At 43.1% G+C, this 22,433-nt stretch overlaps 1 protein-coding gene across 2 annotated transcripts; it reads left to right on the top strand.

Moving 5' to 3' along the window:
- The first annotated feature begins 94 nt into the window (after positions 1-94).
- On the top strand, positions 95-21,821 carry LOC148331837 (uncharacterized). 2 transcript variants are annotated; one of them, XM_088303583.1, is made up of 21 exons: positions 95-944; positions 1,076-1,251; positions 4,145-4,244; positions 4,362-4,401; positions 5,918-5,959; positions 6,113-6,201; positions 6,273-6,369; positions 6,453-6,595; positions 6,672-6,844; positions 8,758-8,861; positions 8,945-9,330; positions 9,432-9,498; positions 11,157-11,217; positions 11,312-11,369; positions 12,692-13,021; positions 13,223-13,318; positions 13,803-15,387; positions 17,224-18,173; positions 18,243-18,313; positions 19,931-20,018; positions 20,097-21,821. In XM_088303583.1, the coding sequence occupies exons 2-21, from the start codon at positions 1,086-1,088 to the stop codon at positions 20,935-20,937; spliced, it is 5,487 nt and encodes a 1,828-aa protein (XP_088159709.1). In that variant the 5' UTR covers positions 95-944; positions 1,076-1,085; the 3' UTR covers positions 20,938-21,821. The 2 variants fall into 2 exon arrangements, with proteins under 2 accessions (XP_088159709.1, XP_088159708.1); XM_088303582.1 differs by having other exon boundaries at positions 95-1,251.
- The last annotated feature ends 612 nt before the right edge of the window (positions 21,822-22,433 follow it).

A 22,433-nucleotide genomic window follows, 5' to 3' on the forward strand; every position in this document is an offset into this window, starting at 1 on the left:
AAATACAATAAATTAAGACCAGATCATAAAAAAACATACAATGTTACTATAAATTGCCATTATTAAATCACCATCGGTCGGTTGTCATGGATGTGGCGTCACGGCGTTTGTCGACGAAATCCGGAAGTGAAACGCAAGTACTCCTCTTAGCGTCATGTGTTTTGTTACTCTTTATACGACCGTTCTTTCCGTTCGACGCCATTTTGATGAAACAGCGACGAGAGTGGACCGTGTCGTCTTGTCGCAGTGATTTTTTGTGAAAGGATATATTCATTTTTCTTCTTTTTATATATTTTGTGCCTGCGCCCAGGAGGCGAAGGAGCACAGCCCGATGGACCCGGAGAGGAAAAAGACACTGTCGCGGGGTAGTGGAGGCTTATCGTTAGCCATAGCTTGCTAGCTCGGTGCCATTCGGTTTCGTTTTTAGGCTTTCGCTGCGTTTATTTAAAGCACGTTGTTGTCGTCTCGCCGAAGGGGCGTTGTTAGCGGCGACTTAAATCACTCCCGTGGACTGTTTTATAAGGAACTGAGGGTGCGGTGACTCACCCCCCCCTCCCGCCTCAAATCAAACACTGTCTGGACTGCGGTTAGCAACATTAGCTGCTAACTAAGCGGCCTACCCTTGCGTTGCTCCTCTACCGCCAAAGGACTGCTGGTGGCGGACGTGGCCACAAGCATAACGCCGCTCTCTCGGTAGAAGCGAGCTCGGACTACATTGGAGCCCCCTTGGTTGGATTTTCTGGGTATTGTTTGATTGTGTCGCTTTAAGTTTGGACTCGAGAGGACTTGACAAAAAGGCACATGGCGCCGTCAATTGACGCGCCGGCCTTTCATCTCGTGCGTTGGGATTAAACGAGGACTCTGCGTCAGTGACTCGCCCTCCATTTTTTCCCTTTTTTTGTCCAGTGTCTCAAGCCCAATTTGACGTATTAAAAAGTTACCAGGTTTGGCTTCCTGTGATTTGAGTGTTGACACTGTTTTTTTCTCCGTTTGTTTGATTATCCAAAGCCTGTCTCTCTACTCCTACTCCCCCGTCCCTATACCTCTTTCTCCCCCAACCCTTGTTATAAAAAAGTGTGGCGAAAATGTCGTGTGTTCACTACAAGTTTTCCTCCAAACTGGACTACAACACGGTCACGTTCGATGGGCTGCACATCACCCTGAGTGAGCTCAAGCGGCAGATCATGTCCAGGGAGCGCCTCAAAGCCGCAGACTGCGATCTGCAGATCACCAACGCGCAAACGCGAGAAGGTGAGCATGAACGTCACTCTTCAAGTTATATGCAGTATTTTTATTCATTGAAGCGGTTGTGTTAAAGTAAAAAATCTCGGTAATGGGTTAAGTATTAAGTGATGAAACCAGCAAAGCCTTCAAATGAATAAATGATTTCCGACCAAGGTTGCAGCCATCTCACCGTTTGATTTTTGGGTATAGTTCCTTGTGGCATTTTTATGGTTAGGATTAGAATCCCACCCTAAACTGGTATTTGGGCCAGATTTATGGTGAAAGTGCTGGCCATGAAATGTGCTACCTAAATGGCTGCCTCATGTTTGAGGCACGGCCAATTAAGTGTTCAGTTTACACCATGAATGGACTACTACCTTTATAAAAAAAAAAACATTGACAGATATTCTAGGTACATTTTTTTTTTATTAATTAACCAAATGTAATCTACCAAATGTTTAAAATTCTCAATAGTAAACATTCTCAGGTTTCTGTAGACCTCCGTGAAAACTCAGACTAGATTTGTGTTTAGCCAAAATAAGACATTTCCAAACCTCAGATTTTTGGAAGACAATTGCTCATGTTTTGTCCAATTTCCGACATGTTACAAACTAGGGGTGTGCCGTTACATTTTTCCCCTAAGATCCGATACCGATATTTGCGGCCTAGGGTAATGTTCGATGCAGCTATCGTCAGATCAGGTATTGGGAATGATAAATGTTGCAATTTTTTTTGTATGAATTGTCAGAAGAGACTTGATCAAGTTATACTATAAGACAAATAACAATACTCAGCAACTCTAGGTCTGAGAATATATGACCCATTTATTCCAAACATTTGGTTTACATGAATTCAACCTAAAACATGAGAATGTTATGCACTTGAATAAAATAAAGCTGAGCGCTGAACTGCATTTGTACTGCTTGTAAACGGGCGGTTGCTAATGATGCCAAATGGCTGAAATTCGCTTCCTTAACCATTTATGTAAAATTTTCCTATTTTTAAAATTCTGTGAGGAACATTACAGTAGGTCTGCACATGGGAGTATTTTACTATATATTTAATATTAATCCTTCAAAGAACAAATCACTCAATTATTTACTTAAGTGACTTGTGCACATATGTGCCCACATGCGTATTTTTAAAGAAATGCAGGATCCTATTTGAGTGCTGATGGTCATTTTCAAATGAAGATACTCTCAAGGAAATAAATGAATTTAAATACCACTGACCATAGATGCACTAACCACCAGCTATGGTCGTTACTCCCAAAAGTATTAATGGCTATTAAGACAGTTACGACCCCGTATTTGTCATCCATCCACCTAATTTCTATAACACTTAACCTCATCAGGGTCATATGCGTGTAACAAGTTTTGTCGTTTGTTTTGATCTGCGCAATGTTGGAAGCTGTAGCATAAAAGTTTAATTTGTGCTGTGGTTTGCCTCAAGTACAGCTAAATTGTAGCGTTTAGAATCTGAGCAGCTAGGCTAGTTTAAGTGAATAATAAAACGCAACAATCCAGAGCATAGCAATAGCAATTTCCCGATAGTTCTTCAATCGCAGAGGCTTGACAGATGCGGCATGCTTAGCTCCGTAGTCCCGCTTTCGTTTACACTTGACCGCCGCCGCTTGAAAAGTCTGCCAGACCAGACCAGCAATCCACGGAGATCTCGCTGGACGCGCGTTCGCCGGGCTGTTAAAAGTGCTAGTTAATATGTACTGTAATTCAATGTAGATTAAATCCACACAATTTTTATATCAAGCAGCGAAGGTGTAAATACCGTTAAAAAGGTAAAGGCACAGCCGTTGGGCCTCAGGCTCCTGCTCCTCAAGCAGGTAGGCACCTGAAACCTTAACCCCACAGGCGGGTCCACGACCGGTGTGCAGGCTGACTGCCAAAACGTGCCTGTGCTATGAATCTCATTCAATTGAATGCATTTTTTTGTGTTACTGTAAACTTGCACATTTTTTAATTCATATCTTGTCAACTACACTGAGCAATTTTGATGTTGTGGGCTTTGCACGCTTGCTCATGACGCTGCTGGATAGAGCAAGACCAAGAGTGGGTTCTCGAATGCTTTACTTGTTTATGAGTGCTAATAATCCTCTTAGACCAGCATTACCCATTGACATGAGATTGGGCTCACCTTAAAGGCTTCTTTATATTCCCACGTAGGTACAGGCATCAACGGCCACTTTGCATCTCATGACCCTTGTGTTGCAATACCTCCATGTTTAAAAGCAGAAAACATGGCTCAACTTTGTCTGGCCATTTAGGTCCATCTGTTCTCCCAGGCAGTGTCCCATCATCTCCATTGTTGTCACTTTGTTCCTTGTTTCATTGAGTAAGTGACGTGCGCACGAACGTCACCCGCTGGAGTATATAGAAGCCTTAACGGGACACAAACAATACAAGTCTCAAGGACCCACATCGGAGGAAATGCACCAGTTGGATGAACTCAAAATTTCAAGGCAACAAACTTGGATGCAATTTTACGTTAGGAAAATCAACTAATTATTTTAAGCTGCTCTTGTGAAAATTGGCTTTCTTGCGGTTTCCAATGTAGAATTTACAGCGCTGTTTCCAATGTATGTACACACCCACACTTCAAACTAATTAAAAAACGCTCAGCGAATCGTTTTGAGGCAAACAACCTTGCTTTGTTGTGCTGCCTAACATCGTTGACATACATGTCAGTTTATGTTTACATTTTTCAAACTTAAATTACTGTTTCAACTTATATTATAAATATATTAAAAAAATATATATTTTTTGCGGTACGTCTAAAATTGAACAGGAAGTTGTCCTTTTTGATGTGAAGTAGCCATGTGGTTTAAGGAAAAAAAATAAATCTTCAACTTATTTTATTTTATTTTTTTAATTATTTTATGGTTTGCCTTTTTTTTTCTATATAGAGTACACAGACGATGAAGCCCACATCCCCAAGCATTCGTCCGTGATCGTCCGCAGAACGCCAATTGGCGGCGTGAAACCCGCTGGCAGGACGTTCATTGTGTATGTATTTGTTTTTTGTTTATTTTGCTTTTGTTCTCCACCCCACCACAATCCCTATAATGTCATGATGATAAAGGCTGCCGTTATTCATGGATACGTCATCTTTTCTCTCCGCAGAGATCGTTCTGACACGTCTGTGGCGGGATCGTCGAGACCCGTATGTAACCAAACCAACCAAAAAAAACAAAGCAAACACACCCCTAGAGCAACAACACTCACTGATCCTTACCCCCCCTCCCTTCCTGACAATATTCTGTCAATTGTGTCGTTTGAATTTTGTGTTGACGCTTCTACATGTGATTTGGCTGTCTCTTTGGGGGTGGTGGGCGTCATAACGGCGAAGGGCTTTAATTGTTTGTTTACAAGTCCAGCAGCTATTTTCTAATGTTGTACTGTGTTTGCTAGCTTCCAAGTGCCCATGCACTATTCTGACTTGTTTCATATTGAAATGGCTTTTGTTCGCCCGTTTTCGTTTGGGCAAATATTTGTCACATAATGATAATCATAAGCATGTCATATAATGATAATGTCATTGTATTTTCTGTGAAAACATGTGGTTTATAAGAAACCAATGAAGGGAAAGCGTGAATGGGATTGAATGTAATTCATGATTTGGTGGGGGGGGTCCAGTGATTCCTTTGCTCTTTTGGTTTATTTTTTTGCATCTTGAAAAAGTTTACCCTGCCTCACTTTGAATATACACTCTTAATGTCAGTCACATTTGTCAGCTGTTTGCTCATGTACACAATGCCTTGTTTATGGACTGCACATAATCTACACAATTTTAACGGCTCGCATCTTTGATATTCTACACAGAAGACAAAGACTAGTGTAGGGAGCTCAAACCAAATTTTTCTTTTCCCAGCTGCGTTTTATGAGTGACACATCTATGCTGGTGTAGTTGTCCTGTAAGCTGCAGAAGCCTGTCAATAAAGGTTTTCAAGCGGGTTCTGCATGTCAGAGCCGCTTATGCACCACATTCCCTGTGTGTTCCCTCCGCAAATGCCCAGTCTACATCCCAACCTGCAGGCTACTTTTTGGTTTTAAATCCATGTTAAAATGCCTCTTTAGCGTTTGGAATTTTTCTTTTTTTTTCTTCTTTTTTTAGTTGACTCTGGCATGGATGTTTGTCCGTCTAAAGCCGGTTATACTCTGCATTCAGTGCGCAGTGGCAAAAGACAAAGTCAAAAGCTAACGGTGGCGTTCAAACTGTTGTTGACTGTCAAAACCAAGACAATGACATTCAAACTTAGTGTTGCTTCAGTACGCTAATGCCCAAAACAGCCTTGGGAACCCGGAAATTTTGCGGCTCCCCTTCGCAACAGACACTCAATTTCCTATCGTATTCTTTGTTGTGTGGCGAATTGCTCCTCGGCACAGTAGACTGAGTTAGGGCCGCCCAGTGTATGCCCACTGAAAGTTGTTTTGTATTGTATGTAAACAAAATATGGTGACTTAATGCCAGAAAGTCTTAGTAAGGTTTCAGTAGATTTAGTTTTTTACTTGGAATATTGGTCAGAGGTAATGTTTTGTACTTTGGTGACATTTACGGTATTTTCCTTTAATCGCTTCAGGATTGCGTCTTGACAATAACTGAGGGACTGGCCACAATCCAAGAGATTTGAGTTAGTCATGTAACACTTTGAATGTTTTGTATTCTGATTCTCCCGCAGACCGACTCCTCACCGTCTATGTCTCTCGCCCAGCTCACCAAGGTAGCGTTTACCTTGACTGCTTCTGAAACATAGTGCGCAGTGTGTGTGTTTTGGACTGCTGATACATCCGCACTCCCCCCATCCCTCTAGTTTTAATCTCGATTTTATTTTATTTTTTTGTTTGTTTTTTTTTTTTGTTTTGTTTTTTTGTAGACCGCTAACCTGGTTGATGCAAATGCATCAGAGGAGGACAAGATTAAAGCCATGATGACTCAGTCCAACCACGAATACGACCCTATTCAGTTAGTATTCTTTCGCTCAGATCTGGGTGGCGCTGTTGGATATAATGTGACTCTAGAACGTTTTTCTGTAGTTATTCCAAGAAGGCAGTCGGACCGCCACCGGCTCACTACCTCTGTTTCCGTTGCGGAAAGACCGGTCACTACATACGACAGTGCCCCTTGCTCCTGGTAATGATTGGGTTGTCTTGAATCCACGTTTTGTGTGTGTGTGTGTGTGTGAATATTTGTTGGTAATAACGGCAATTTCTCAGGTTCAAGATAAGAACATGGAGGGTCCTAAGCAGGTGAGAACCAGCAAGGGGATTCCTCAGAGTTTCATGGTGAAAGCTGAGCCCGGCACTAAAGGAGCCATGTTGACCAGCACCGGCGAATACGCCATACCGGCCATCGACGCGTATGTCCAAAGTCTTGATCGAGACTCATTTGTGCATTTTTGACCCTTGATGGGGTAAATGTCGATTTTAATGCAGGGAAGCATACGCGCAGGGGAAGAAGGAGCGTCCGCCGTTCGTTCCGCACGACCAGTCGTCGTCAGACGACGATTCTGATCCCATCCCAGACGAGCTGCTATGTCCCATCTGCAACGATCTGATGACGGATGCTGTGGTCATTCCTTGCTGCGGGAACAGCTATTGTGACGAATGTGAGTATGAAAGGGTGAACTAAAATATCCTCAAGTGAAATGGAGACCTTTGTCAACGGTGAACTGAGTTATAAAAAGTCGCAGTAGATTGTGAATCCACAAAAATGATCATCAAACAAAGACCCTGCCAACATTAGAGGTCGTGGACAGTTTTATTATGTTGGCGTATGAGACCTGGAATCAGCACAAAATGTAAATGTCCACAAAATGTTGAGAAACCTTTGTTCTTGATGGATGCTTTTGATTGTAGCGACTCAGGTTCAATCCACAAGTAGTTATGAAAACAAAACCTTTGCTATTTAGCCTCATCCGTCAGTCTCACATGTGATTCAAATTTAGAAATAATTGTACATAATGTCTAGGACAAGTTTCTTTGAAGGACATACGGAAATTCATCTAAATTGCTGAAATGGCTGCTTCAAACCAAATTGTTACTTGCTTTTCAATTTCAAATGCGTGTCAAGAGACTTATTCCATGTGTCCTACGTTAGACAAGTCCACCTAATGTTTGTTGTTGTATAAAACTGGTCTAAGGAGAAAAAATATTTTCTAACAAAATTAGGGGCCCACCGATTAATCTGATTGAATCAGCCACTTATGCTCCCTCAAACATCAGCCAAATGGCAGAGGTTATTAAATCAATCATAAGTTAACTGGTGACACAAACACACATTACAAGGCTTAACGTCCTGATAACTTTGTTAATTACGTTTTTTATTTTTAAATAATTTTGTTCTCTCCAAATTACATATGAAGAAATTAAAGACCATTCATCTAACTTGAACCTCAGAGGTCTCAGGCGCTACAGATGCATCAAATCGAGGACCAATAGACTGAGAAACAGTTTCTTTCCGAGAGCCATCTCCATTCTGAACTCTCACACACACACGAGAACACCCTTACCTTGCAGAACAGCATTGTGATGTGTTTTTATATACCCTATTCAGTACTAAATTCCATTGCACTCTCTTATTTATTTATCTAATTTATATATTTGTCTGTATTATTGTTGTATTGCACTGGAGAGGGGCGCCCTCTAATCTCGTTGCACACTTGAGTACAATGACAATAAAGGGAATTCTAATTCTAAAATACTTTGTTGCCTTACTTAAGTAGCAATTTGGGATATCTATACTTTGGTGGAGTAGTTATTTTTCAGACTACTAAATTATTTTACTCCTTACATTTTTATGCAAATACCTGTACTTTCTACTCCTTACACACGAGTCTTGTTACTATTTAATTTTGGATTGTTCATACTAGTTCATCATTGTTCAAAACACCAATGTGTTGTGGTTTGGGGAAATAATAAGAACTCATTAGCGTCATTGATCATCAAACAAAAAAGAGCCATTAGGACTATTCTTAAGGTGGGATACATGGAAAGCACCAATTCACTCTTTCCAAAATCACATCTGTAAATTCGGCAGAACGGCAGAGGTCTGCTAATTCCTTCCTGGGCTTCCAGTCTTGGAGGCATGCAATATAGTGATCTTTTTTGGGAGTGTCTTGTGAGTGGATTGAATTCTTTGTAACTGTGTCAACCAAGACAGCATTTAGCTGCCAACACAACCACCGTCGATCATGATATGTAAACCTTTTTTTTTTTTGATCGCCTTGAAGTGACGTCACGCCATCCCTCATACAAACACAGTGAACAAGCACGAGACAAGCGGTGCGTTGTGATTTTTCACATTTGCTTTGAAGTAGTCTATTGATAAATTATACATGCAAGACCGGCTGGGCGTGTTTCTGTCTGAGATTTCGGCGTCTGTGGCTACTTGACCCGGTCGGTTAGGGACAAAAACCCACTCTGTCCATGCTTTTTGAAAAATCTCTCGGACAGACTGAAATGATGGAATGACAATTTCTGCCAGTTTGGAATGGCATTTTAACACTTATTTTGTATTCAGGTATCCGAACCACTTTGTTGGACTCTGAGGAGCATGTTTGCTTCACGTGCAAACAATCAGATGTTTCGCCTGACAACCTCATTGCCAACAAGTTCCTTCGACAGGTAAATCGTTGCCTGTCACTTTCTTTTACCCTTCCTATGTTCTTCTGCAGGTGGATTAAATTGTCTCTCATTTTGCTGCGCAGGCCGTGAACAACTTCAAGAATGAGACGGGTTACACCAAACGCGGGCGCAAACAAATCCAACCTTTGGCCCCTCCTCCTCCGCGGCCTCACCTCCTGAACAGGCCTCTCCAGTCCAGGCAACAGGACCCCCTGATAGCCAACATCTCCCAGCCACCGCCTCCTGCTGTTCCTCTTGCTGCTGCTCCCACCACAATTGTGGCAGCCCATCAGGGTCCGACCCCGCCCACGGCACCTCTTGTCCCTAACACCCCCACCCCTACGCCTTCACCACCTCCTCAAATTGATGTCACTGAGGAAATAAAAGAAGCCTCGCCAGTTCCGCAGCCCGTCGTGGATCACGGTTCACCTCAGGCTTCCGGCAGCCTAGATGAGCCGCCCCCGCCAGGGTGAGTTCAACAGACTACGCAGCACCAAAAGCCCACAGTAAATGTACATTGTAAATATATCTGTTTTGTCATTTATTTATTTATTTATTTTTATCTGATAGCGAGACAGAGCCGCCACCACCTATTGTGAAGCCAGGCCCGCCCAAAAACACAGAGAGCAGATCACAAGTGAGTCTTCCCTGGACTGTGTAGGCACTCTCTCATTGTCACAGCGTCATATTTAGGCTGGGCAATGGTGAAAAGTCTGGCCTTTTTCTATTTATACAGTACTCACCCATCAGTCAAGTATATCGGCTTCAAATTTCTTAGCATTTCGAGGAAGGAGTCATGACAGCCTAAACTACTTGAAGAATTGCTTTGCAAATTTTTTGTTCAATATTGAAACTAGTGTTGGGTGCTAAACTTTTTTTTTTCCCCCACTGGACCATTCATAAAATAATGAAGGGCCATAGTACTTAAATTGAGAAGCGCGAAAAACATTTGCTTTTTCTTTGGAAAACAGTGATCAACAATTTTGTCCTTTTTTCTGGCATGTAACTAGTAACTGAATCATAATTAATTGTTTGTGCACTGTCAATTTGACATGTCATGTTATTGAATAAAGGGTCGAAAATGTTTAAATTTGAATCCAATTCGTCAATTAATCTTAATTTGTCAATTAATCTTAAAAATGGGAAACATGAATCGATTATTAAAATATGCCTTAGTTGCATCCCTACTTGTATTGTTAAAATTTAATTTCACGTTTTCGTGGAAAACTAGTGACGGGTATTGAAACAATGTTTAATCAGCCCTAAGAATCGAGACAGGCTATTGTACGATTGGATTTAATGCAAAACAATTATGTCAGGTATTTTCCAGTTCATGAATGCATCACTCCGTTCTGAAGAGAGAGCGTGTGCGATGTCAAACATGGACAAGCACGCGCTTTTTGGTTGTTATTAAATGTGAGTTCACTAATTTAATTCCTCCGTAATCCATAGTAGACTCTACAACAGAGATGTCAAGATCCAGTCCTGGAGGGCTTGCTTTCCTGCATGCTTTCAATCTCTCCCGGCTGCTACCCACCTGATTCAAATGATCAGCGAGCTCTGAAGAAGCCTGATAAGTATCCTGCTCATTTGAATCAGGTGTGTTGCAGCTGGGAGAGGTGAAAAACATGCAGGACAGTGGCTCTCGTGGACTGGAGATTGACACCCCTGCTCTACAATATGTTAGTGTACCAAAAAGGACGTTGTTAGCATTAGAAAGGAACATCAAACACACACCGTAACCTGTGTGTGCTAACAACAGCTAGCTTCCCGACGCAACCCTCCCTGTGTCAGGAATTAATTTAGGCATCAGCCACGACGTGCTTCCTTTCTTGTTGCTCGAGCATCCCCGTCGTGCTGCTGTGAAAGGACGGTTTGCATTCTAAGTATATGTGGGTGAAATGTGCCTTAACTTTTGAACTCTGTTACAAACATCAGGTACCCATGCCACCACAGCCCACGACCACCTGGATCACAACCACTGCCCATGCGCACATGTCCTAGACAGATATATGCAGCCCGAGAGAGACAACTCAGTTTCAAGAGAAAAGCATTACGCCAATTAAATAGATACAACTCATCGACGATTTTGGTCGTTGACAACGCATTAGTTGATTAATCGTGACAGCCTTAGTTTGCAACTACACAATTTTCAAACACTCTGTTAAAAAAAAAAAAAAGTTGATGGCTCAATACATACATACGTTTTGGGAGCAAAAAAAATACATTTAAAATATGCAAGGTAAGCCCAACCAAAAAAAAACTTGTGAAGTAACCACATTTTATTTTCCGTAGGCTTACAATTTGTCTCTTCTTGGCGCTGCTCCATCCTCGAGGCCCCCTTCTCATCTTCCAGGTAAGAAATCCACCTGCCAATTTCAAATGTTTCTTATGATTATGGTACAAAACCTGGATGATCAGAGACCAATTGTATGTTTCGCACTCTTAAGGCCCACATGCCCGGCCCCACCAACCACCCAGAGATAGGGGTGGAAGACACTGGGAAAGGTGAGGACCCTCTTAAAGGCATAGCTGTCAAAACCAGCAAATATCATTATCTGGACTCTCCTGCTTGTGTAGTGGTCATATTTGGTGATTGAGAAGTGCTAAAATGTTTGTAGTTGACTTAAAATAAGTTATCCATAATTATTAGGACAGCCACTTAGATAGATTTTTGGTAGGCAATATGCTTAGGTAAGGGACACATGCTTTAGCCACAACTACTGCAAACGCCTAGTGATGTGCATCCTCTAGAGTGATGTTCAGACTAGGGCTGCACGATCTTGGGAAAAAAATGACATTGCGATTTTTGGGGAGGCTGTGATGTACTTTGCGATATTAAAACTAGAAAAAATTTCACCAGATGACTCAAATAGCTCCGTTTGGGAAGACTTTGCTTTGTTTATTATACAGCTCTGGGAGGGCCACTTGATAGAAATACGTGCGCCACGGCTTTTTATATCTTTTGTCGAGCGTGCGGATCATTTTTCTAAACCTCTCTGTCGTGACTGCGTCGAGTTGCTTGCACGGTGTCTTTCGCCCCGTGAAGTTATTGCATTCGTGATTTGTCGTTGCTGTTAGGACTTCTTATCATAAGGTGTTATAATAAAGGCGTCTGTCATTGTTTTTGGAGTAGATGGTTTTCCATCGGGTCCCACTAATAAGTCTGAACTGGTTAAAGGGCGGCTCGTAATAGCGATTCAAATGGTCGGACGGGTTTGTTGTATTACCTTGTGTTGCAGCAAACAACGGTGAGGCACTGTCGGAGGAGGATTTTTTGTGTGTTGTATATTCCTTTTTATGGCCGAAATAATTCCATGTTTCGGATGTTGACTTTCTTTTGGGGATTAAATCTACTGCTGCCGTCGTCTCTTCCATGTCGCCTGTTAGTGTTTTCAGAGCGCACAGAGGGGATGGGGGAGTGGCCAGTGACTGGCAGGAGGGAAGGGGTGATCGAGACATGCTTTGTAGAGCATACTGTAGCTTGCTGATTCTATGAAGCAAAACAAATTTTGCGTGCTCTAAGAAAAAAGAGACAAAAACATTGCACGTCCTACGATGTGACAATCGCGCATGCTCACATCGCAATCGCAATGTTAAGCCACACATCGTGCAGCCCGAGTGCCGACTATTAATTTCCTTCATAATACAATATTAATGCCCTCGTGTTCAATTTTATTAGAAATTTTTGATTTAGTTATTAATTAATTTCTTTTTAATTTAGTCTATTTGTCTAATTATTTTTTGGGGGAAATGTACTGTCAGCAATTTTTTGGGGGGCTGTTTGATTACTTTTTTTTTAATTTTTTTTTTTTTTTAAATCCCCTTAGGTCCTACAGAAGCAGAGGCGAGCCACCCACCACCCATCTCCAGGCGGCCCAGCTCCCTCTTCCCACTCCCCCGCTCTACGTATCGCCCTCCCTGTACCCACCACCACCACAGCCATACCCACCCCTGTACCCTACGGGCCCCGGACTCCTCCCGCCACCGACAATGGGTTATCAGCCTCAGCCCATTTATGGCCCCGGGCCGCCGGGCGTCAACCCTCCCTGGGGAGCCTCCGGCAGTCAGCCCCCTCTACTCCCCCTGCCCGCCTCCCTCAGTCAGCCCCCTCTCTCCAAAGAAGATTTCTACAGGCAACGCCACCACCGACAAGACAAGTGAGTAGTTACGACTACGCGTAGCAAATTGACGATAACCAATGAATTTGTGTTTACCATAATCCTAGTTTGTAATTGTACTTCAACTTTCAAACACAAACCTGATTTTATGACTCTAGTTTACTTGACTTGAAACGGTACCCCTGCTTTATTTGTAAAATTGCTTTTTTCTTTTTCAAATATTGCCTTTTGATTCAACAGCCTTACATCCAAGCTTGACGAGTTCACGAAAGATTTCCACAAAGAGCTGATGAAGTACCGAAATGCACCAAAAAGGCAGAGACCTTCGTATTCTAGGTAACATTAATTTGTCGTCACATCAAACATTTTAATCCGCATAGCGTTATCATGGTAATTATGACGTTTAAACCTCTCTTTCAATGTTTACATAAACATTGCAAAGATCAGGGCTCGCCACCCAAAAAATGTCAACATATATTTATACTTGGATGTTGTTCTCATCTCAATTTACTTAAAACGTAGTTAGTGTGAAACTTGGGCCCGTTTAGTTGAAGCTACATTATTCTATATATATTAATTGTACCATCTACCATCTTGCGGAAGTGCTTTATAAAGTACAGACATTCATGTCACTATTTGCTGCTGGCCTGGATAAGAGATAAGAACTCATTTTTCAAAGAATTTTTCAGACCGATGAAGTGAACATTTTCGCTACACACCTGATAATCATAGTGTTTGGGAATTGCTGTGTGTGTGCAACTCAGCCATTGCTAAAAGATTAGCTGAAACTCATCTTACTTTCTTTCTCCTTCCTAACCAGGTCCCGATCATATAGCCGCTCTCCGTTCAGCCGCTCTTACACTCGCTCTCGCTCCAGGTCCAGGTCCAGATCGAGGTCTTATTCGTATACCCCAAGTCGTTCCCGCTCACGTTCACGCTCCCATGGGCGGCCGTATGCCCGCTCACCTTACTCCCGACGCAATGGACGCAGCTACGGACGGTCTCGATCGCGATCCCGCTCCCGCTCAAGGTCATACGGGTACCGGCGCTCCAGTTCGCCTCCCTCATTCCGCACCGCCGCTTGGGAGGGGACCGAAGGTGCTCCGCCATTCCGATCCAGGTCTCGCTCCCGCTCTCCGGGCAATTTCCGTAACCGCAGCCCCAGCGTACGGAAACCGCCGCAACGTGATATGGCGCCTTACGAGCTGAAGGGTCTTAGCCCTAACAGTCATGAACACTGGGAGCGGGATAGCTACCGACAGTGGGAGCGTGAGTACCGGGAATGGTACAACAAATATTACAAAGACTATGAGAACCAAAACCAGGCGATATATCATAGGGGCCGCAGTAGCAGGGAGAGAGAACGGGAACGAGAACGAGAGAGGGAGCGGGACCGGGAACGAGTTTCCCCGCTCCACCGGGAGTACTCTCCCCAAAGCCGAGCAAGAAGAGGTCGAGATGAGAAAGTGCTGCCTACTCAGAATACTCCATCATCGTCGACTAAGACAAATCCCAAGCTCCTGAAGACCAAGAAAGTAAAAAAGAGGAAAGCTGGGGAGGACGGCGAGCAATCGCAGCATTCTGTAGACAGGGGTGATGCCACGCCCGTCAGAGATGAACCCATGGATGAGATCCTATCGCCAAACAAGACGCCCCCCATTGCCTCCAAGCCAGCATCGTCCACTGCTAAGGCTCCTGCCTCCAAGAGCGCAACGATACCCTCGATACCCGTACTCAAGTCCACCCCCAAGAGTGACAAGGGTAAGAAGGAGAAGGGTCAGAAGATAAAACCAAAAGCCAAGACCGATGTTTCCAAAGTCAAAAGCGACAAAGTCAAGAAGACTGGTGAATCTGTGGTGACAAAAAAGAAAGAGTCCTCATCTGCAACAGCAGCTGCTGTGAAAACATCAAAGCCCACCAAAGCCAAACCTGATGAGTCCCACAACTCTACTATGCCTAAAAAGGAAAAGTCTAATGTTGGTTCTGTAAGACCACCCACCCTAAAGGCACCCCCACTGTTCTCCCAAGGCCTATCCCTGCCTCATCCATCGCTCCATGAGAGCCTTCGGCCTGGTAATGACAACCGAGGACGAAGAGACATCCTACATGGAGGCAGCCTCATCCCCCTCTCCCACCAAGTGCTCCCTTACCTTCACCGCCCTCCGCCACGGTTAGGTGAAGAGGGTCGCACCGTACTCGGGTCTCCGCCTGGAAAACTCCGGAGACTGGACGGGCCTGGGATTGGAGTCGAGGTCTTCTCGCACCTGCATGACCCTCATCAGTCGGCACTTCAGAGATTCGCACACCCACCTGACAGATCTGGTTTTCTTCCTGTTCTGGTGGGCCGTGAGATTGTATGGGCGGACAAAGACAGAGGCGCTATCAGACCTCTCATGGACTTACCGGTGGGTCTTGTTCAGTCTCGTTTTTGGCAGGTATTTTAGATTTAGTCTTAGTCATTTGGACGAAAATGCTTATTAGTTTCTGTCACATTTAGTCATTCCTATTTGTGATAGATTTAGTCTTGTTTTAGTAAATTTATTCGATGAAAACTCCAAAAGGTTTTAGTCCATTTTTGCTAAAATTAGGCATACAAGGTTTTCACCCAATAGGGAAAACTTTCTGTTCAACTACGATGTATTATGCATTATAAACAGATAAAAGCGGTCAATGCTCATTGCTCCAAAATACGCAGAGAATCAAAACATTTTATTTGGCAACTGTTGTGGCTCTACGGCACCATAAATAAACAAAATAAAAACGTTTTAACAACATAGACTTGTAATAGACTTGTTCTAATACAGTAGCATAAGTACAAACGCTATCAAACATGTTGTCTTCACTTGTAACAGCTTGCTGTTAATAACAACAAAGTAGCCTAGCGAGTGTCACTGTTGCGATGGTCCGTCAAAGGAAAACGTGTCAGTGTGACAAATAACCGCAGACGTTCCGTTTTTTTTTTCTCCTCCGTTTTTTATTTATTTAATTTTTTTGTGAATAACCGCAGAAATGTTTGCTTTGTCGTGCCGGTGTTGTCCTGGTGGCGGGCGTGCCCAAACGAGCATAGGTTGCACCGGTGAAACATCAGCAATGTAATTTTTTGAAAGACAGATTACATTTGCAATAGGAAGGGATGTCAGAAAATTTGAACGCATCTGACGGACCGCACGCTAACAATTTAGTCCTGTCTCAGCAACGAAAATTCATGTTTTCGTCATCTTAGAGCCACGTTTAGCTCATTGTCTCGTTATCGTTGTGAAAAAAAGGACGTTAGCGAATTATTTTCGTCATTGTTGACAATAACAACACTGGTCTTATCACAATACATCCTAGAAACGACATTCAGACACCATTTCCGCCAGAGTTTGGATCAAGCAAGTGTTTTTTTTTTTCAGGTGGCAAAACCAAGTATCTTAAATTTAATCCAGATTGTTCATGTATCTGCCATTTATGTGGGAAACCTCGCACATAAAGTGAAAGAAAATAGTGAATGCCGACTGGAGCACTCCACATGGCCAACACAGCATACCGCACCGCAAGCAAAGACATGTCTGGCATTGCGCCAAGACTAACCTGTGAGAGACTCAGCTCTTATTATATACTTATTTATAGAGAAATTTAAAAACAACCACAGCTGTATTTAATGTACTGTACATGAAGTAAAAATCTGACAAAAACAAACGTAAGCGATGAAACTAAAACAATGCCGCATCTCAATGCCAAGTCGAAAGCCAGCAAAAACCTGCCCTGAGGTACTGGGCAGCTACGTAGAGGTAGAAGAGCTCACGTGGGGCATTCCATTTGAAGATCTAAAGACGAATAGAAGAATCTTGAACTCTCTTTAAAATGTACGGAGAGCATTTTTAGTGACACCAGAATTGAAGTTAAGTGCTCCCCTCCTACAAGCTCCAGTTAGGAAATGAGCAGCAGTAATTTGGACCAACTGCAGACTCTCGCGGGGGAAGACTGGCTGGAACAGAGGCATGGATTCTGGTTTCTAAGTGCTGTTATGAAAGCGAAAGCAATGTCATAGTTTCATGAACAATGATGTATAATTCAGAAACAAAGGTTACAGCAACCAAGATCACTATAGAGACATCAACGTCTCAAAGCGTTTAAAGGCATCGGACAATCAGGGCTATGCAGCAAGCGCTATATTAGTTACTAGCCACCACAAAATGTTATTTCCAAACGAAGCAAAGATGTCATGTTAAATTGTTGTTTGTGCCATCTATATGCAGGTGAAGCCAGTGACCCAGAGAAGCATCCCTCTGAACAGAGACCTTGGAAAAAAAGACAATCCCATCTCCGACAGATCATCGACAGGCGCTGATAAGACTACAGCAGACCGAGCTGGTGCCGCCAGCAACCCGGAGGCTGACAAAACTGCCAGTAATTTCGAAGGAGTCGACTTAAAGGAGCGGTCATCTTCTGACGGGACAGTCTCCAAAGAGAAAGCTGGGGAGAAGCCTTTGATCTCTGACAAAGACTCAGACCGGCGATCGGGAGTAGACAGAGATCGGGAAAGTAACTGGAGAATGGATAGAGAGCGTGAGAGAGGTTCTGAACGGGGGCGGGACAAAGCCCCACGGGCGGACCGAGACCGGGAAAAAGGTATGGCGTCAGACAGAGATCAGGAAAAAGCTTCGGGATCTGACAGAGATCGGGAGAAAGCCACTGGATCGGACCGAGATCGTGAACGGGGTTTAGACAGAGATAGAGATCGAGAAAAAGCCTCAGATCGAGATCGGGACAAGGCTTCAGACCGAGATCGGGCTAAAACTTCTGACCGAGACAGAGAAAAGGCTTCAGACCGTGACCGCGCAAAAGCATCAAGTTCAGACCGAGATCGTGCGAAAGCTTCAGACCGTGAAAGAGAAAAAGCCTCTAGTTCTGATAGGGATCGAGAAAAAGCTTCAGGATCTGACAGAGAAAGGACTTCCGAAAAAGAACGCGACAGAGTGTCTGTATCGAGTTCCAAGAAGGTCTCAGCGGTGAAAGACGCTGACATGGGTGAAAAGTCGCTAAAGACGGAGGGTAAAAACTCCGGAAGCACAGCCGGCAGATCCGTCTGCTTGGACAAAATGACCATTGCAGAGAAATCGGCCACCAGCAAAAAGCATGGACATAACCAAGAGAGGCCAAGCAGTTCCTCCAAGGAGGCCACGGAGAAAGCAGCAAAATCTGACCGGTGTGTACTACTGTCTGGTTTTGTTTTGTTTTTTAATACGGCTGTTTGATGCTTTATTCGCCTTCCCAGAAGTGTTTCCAAGGAGAGAACGGCAAAGACTGCGTCCACCATGAAGAAACCAGATGCCACTCCCAAAGATGGTGAGTTCACAAGTCCATGTGCCACTATGAACTCTTTCAATGCCGGTCATTTAAAAAAAAAAAAAATAAAGCACCTACTGAGTGCCTGCTAATTTTGAGCATTCCAACTGATCTCTCAACGTTCGCAGAATTTAGTTTTTTATGACACAAAAACCTACCAAATGACTGGTTTATTGCATATTTTTCCTGAAACCCCTTTTTGAAATGAGCTGCAGAATATTGGTTTCTCCCAAGTCACCTATTTTGGACCAAAAACATAGTCAAAAAGCTTTTTGTGCAAAGATGGTAATTTATGCACATCAGTGACTTTTACGCTAGTAATGTTTTGCATTAGTGACGCTTCAAACATCTGGACAGTCGTTTTCATCCGGCCTACAGTAACAATAAAAAAAGTGCTTTTGATGGCTAAACGTATTTACGAATGTCACGAGCGTAACAATTTCACATTTGAGTTCACAACTAAGCAACTATTCACGCAAGGGCTTTGACGATAATTTGAAATTGATATCAATAGAAAATGGTATCAATAAATTATCGATCCAAATTTTTTTTTTTTTAAACGGGCAGATTCGACCAATCACGGCCCAACTTGTCACAAACTCCCTCCCATTTAGGAAATACGACCTGAGCTGAGCTAGCGTGACTCAAAACAAACCAAAAAAAAAAACAGGGTGCGAAAGGTCGACTTACCGGCCGACTTGAGGAAACGGCCCGTAGCACCATCGCACGAGAGCTCTGGAGAAGTGAGGCCGGCGTACGTAGCAGTTAAGCCGCTAACAAGCACCCTGCACGGACACACATCACAAGGGAGTCCGGCGTGCGTTTGACGTTATTTTTCTAGTTCATTAAATGTTACGATTTAAAATAAAACAAATTGGTATTCAACCCATTTCTCTTTTTTCCTTTCAATAGTAAAAATAAATAAATAATAATAATTCGATATATATCGATATCGACTGATATGACATACTTGCGTCCTGATATAGTTTTCAGCCATATTGCCCTGCCCTAATTCATGCTATTTAATAGTAGTAGTATTTAGTAGTGTGTGTGTGTGTGTGTGTGTGTGTGCGCGCCTGCCTGCCTGCCTGCATCGTACCATTGGTGTGAGTTTACGCACGTCGGTACCATATTTTCCGGACTATAAGTAGTATGTCGAACCAACCCAAAAATGCATAATGAGGTGGGGGAAAAAAGCATCCATAAGTCGCACTGGAGTATAAGCCGTGTTCTTCTGGTAGGTAAAAAAAAAAATACTAGATCATCAACAGGCATCATCATAGAAGGAAAGTTAGAACATTAATTAAAGAATGGAGAACAGGCTGAATAGGTTTATGATAGTTAAATGACTTATTGTTTGGTCTGGACAACAAACACTCGCTATTGAAAAAGTGTAAATTGCAGGAGTTCAGATCCAAAACTTCTGTGGTGGGTCAAGGTGCACTTTTTTTTTTTTTTATCCTTCGGTCTAGAAATGTTGAATTTGTTCCATTTCTCCATTCATGTGGGGATTTTCTCATGGTGACTTGAGTGAGATTAAGTGGTTCAGAAAATAGATGGAAAACCGAATTTTTGTAGTAGTTGGTTGGTGTGAATTGATTTTGCTCTTCTTTGCAGGGAAAGAGGGCGAAACAAAAACAGTTAGGACCAAACCCAGAATCAGTCGCAAGGTCTTATCTACGAGTCAACCTTCCTGTGTTGCCAGGTAAGAGAATGATACATTTAGCAGTTTTTTTTTTAAACATTGACTGAATTTCCTTCCATGTTCCTCCTCCTTTTTCAGTAAGTACATACAGGAGCCCAAGCCAAACTCTGGGGAGGAAGAGAAGAAGAGCGACTCCTCAGCAACTTCGGATCAGGTGATGCTGTCGAGCCCCCAAATTGCTGGGGAGCAGCTCCTCATTCAGGCGCCTCCTCGCTCCAAGTGGGAGCGAGAGGATGATGAGGAAGAGGAGGAGGAACAGGTGGCGGCAGTGGTAGTACCTCCTCAAGAGACCCCCCAGGAACCTTCACCTGTCCCCCAGAAGACGGAGCCAATCCGAACAGATAAAAAGGTTGTGGTCCAGGAGGAGAAGAAAAGAGTGCTCAAAGACGAAAGCAAGGGTGGCAAAGCTGCCAAAGTCAAAATCGTCCGAGAGGACAGGAAGGCGGGTCGAGGGGAAAGGGCATCAAAAGTCGAGGGAAGGGAAGGGAAGGAGCGAGGGTCACCTGGGAAGGAGGAGAAGAATGTTAGTGTCCCAGAGCCCAGGAGGCAGCGTTTATGTTCGGACCTGGCCCGTGAGACGGACGAGGCCGCCTTCGTGCCCGACTACAGCGAGGGCGATGAGGCCTCCGACAGCAGCCCCTCGGCCAGCCAGCGCTCCAACAGCAACCGCAGCGACTCACCCTCGGCTGCCTCAGCCGGCGGCGGCGCCGGCGACAAGAAGAAGAAAAAGAAACACAAGAAGCACAAGAAACATAAAAAGCACAAGAAGCACAAAGTGGCGGATAAAGAGGGTGGAGAGCACAAGCATAAACACAAGAAGAAGAAACATAAGAAGAGCAAGGACAAGGACACAGAAGATGCCAATGCTGAGGAGGAAGAGCCCCAAGGCGTCGCTGGAACTGAGACCGCCAAGCCTTGATGCCACATGAAATTTAAAAAAGCATACACAAAAAAGACAAACACCAATGAAGGTCAACGTTGAGGTTGAAGTACCAGAAAGAGTATCTGGAACCCAGACCTCCAAACTTTTAACACTTAAAAATCAAATGAACAAAGATGAGAGAAGGTTGAGGCAGAGGTTGCACCTCCACGAGGCGTTTCTGGAACACATACTTCCAAAACTTGGTCGTCACTTGGAAATGAAATAAGTTACGACGACGAGGCAGAGGATGTCAAAGCTGAGGTGGAGGAAGGGCCAAAAGCCAAACCTTCTACCTTGACGCCACTTTGGAAATCCAATCACTCAGGGATACTTGGAAGCTTCATGTCGCCCGGCTTGTTATTTCATTGTACAAACTTGGTCACTTCCCTGTGAAGGATCTCACGCTTGAATGGCGTGCATCTGTAAATATGCATAGTCACACTTTGATGGCTTCTCCTATATTTCAGGATGGTTTTCCTCACTTCGCCAGGATCCGAATTAATGGCACGAGCCTGACCTGTAAATACTCTGTCACACTTTGACGACTAATCTCACGTTTCAGGACAGATTTCCGCAATGTGAGTCAGCGATTATAATCGCACTGTTTGGGACTGTTTTGTTATTATTGCACTTAAAACGTGTGACCATTTGTAGGCTTGGATGAGAAAACCAATCCCCGGTCCACTTCTTTTGTGCAATCAGGCTACACTGGATGCAAGAAAAAAACAAAAAAAAAACACCGGGTTTGTTTAGTGGAGTCGCACAAGTGTATTTTGTCTGTAGTTTTCTCCAGTCTGATTATGAGTGAACAGAAATTGAGGATTGTTACTTTTGATTTGTCCCCCTTTATTTTTTTTATTAAACAGTTTTGACCTTGAAAAGCCCTTGTTTTTGTTTTTATTTAACATTCAATGGCAAGTATAACCCTGATCCAAATTTCAGTTTACAGCTTGATTTCTTTATGTAGGTGCAAATGAATGAGATGATGTAACATTCAACATCAGTTAAGCGTTGCATCTTGTACCTGCAATCCTGAGATGTTCATAAATGATGGTGCAGCTTAAATTGAAGGCAATATTGTGGCATTAAAAGTTTATTTAGTATGAAACCAATACTATACACTGCAGAGTTGCATGAATACTATGAAACTATAAATACAAAAAGAAATACCTGTATGGTAGTGAGATTTGGGGAGTAAAATAGGAAAATGCACTGTGCTAAAGAAAAATAAAATAAACACTTGTATTGGTTTTTAATTTTGTTTTCATTTAAGTTTTATCTGAAACGTTGTTCTTCACTAATGTGTCTAATTTAATAGTAAATTTGTTTACGCAATAAAATCCATGCAACAGGGGAAAAAAATCTTTCAATGTGAGAGGGAACATTTTTTAAAATTATTTTTCGTTAGTACTATAATGGAGTATATCGCAGCAAACGTATTAATGCGTTTTACTGTTATGTGATGCTAATGAATATTGAAATTTCTCAATTGT

Source organism: Idiotropiscis lumnitzeri, chromosome 8 (assembly GCF_059441095.1).
Source record: "Idiotropiscis lumnitzeri isolate Australia: NSW breed Sydney's pygmy pipehorse chromosome 8, RoL_Ilum_1.0, whole genome shotgun sequence".
Lineage (NCBI taxonomy): Eukaryota > Metazoa > Chordata > Actinopteri > Syngnathiformes > Syngnathidae > Idiotropiscis > Idiotropiscis lumnitzeri.

Excerpts from the sequence above, each read along its gene's own strand:
- LOC148331837 (XM_088303582.1), top strand. The coding sequence starts at position 1,086 with ATGTCGTGTGTTCACTACAAGTTTTCCTCCAAACTGGACTACAACACG. Across the intron at positions 6,845-8,757 it reads GAACAGCTATTGTGACGAAT|GTATCCGAACCACTTTGTTG; the intron begins GTGAGTATGAAA and ends TTTTGTATTCAG. Across the intron at positions 11,370-12,691 it reads GGTGGAAGACACTGGGAAAG|GTCCTACAGAAGCAGAGGCG; the intron begins GTGAGGACCCTC and ends AAATCCCCTTAG.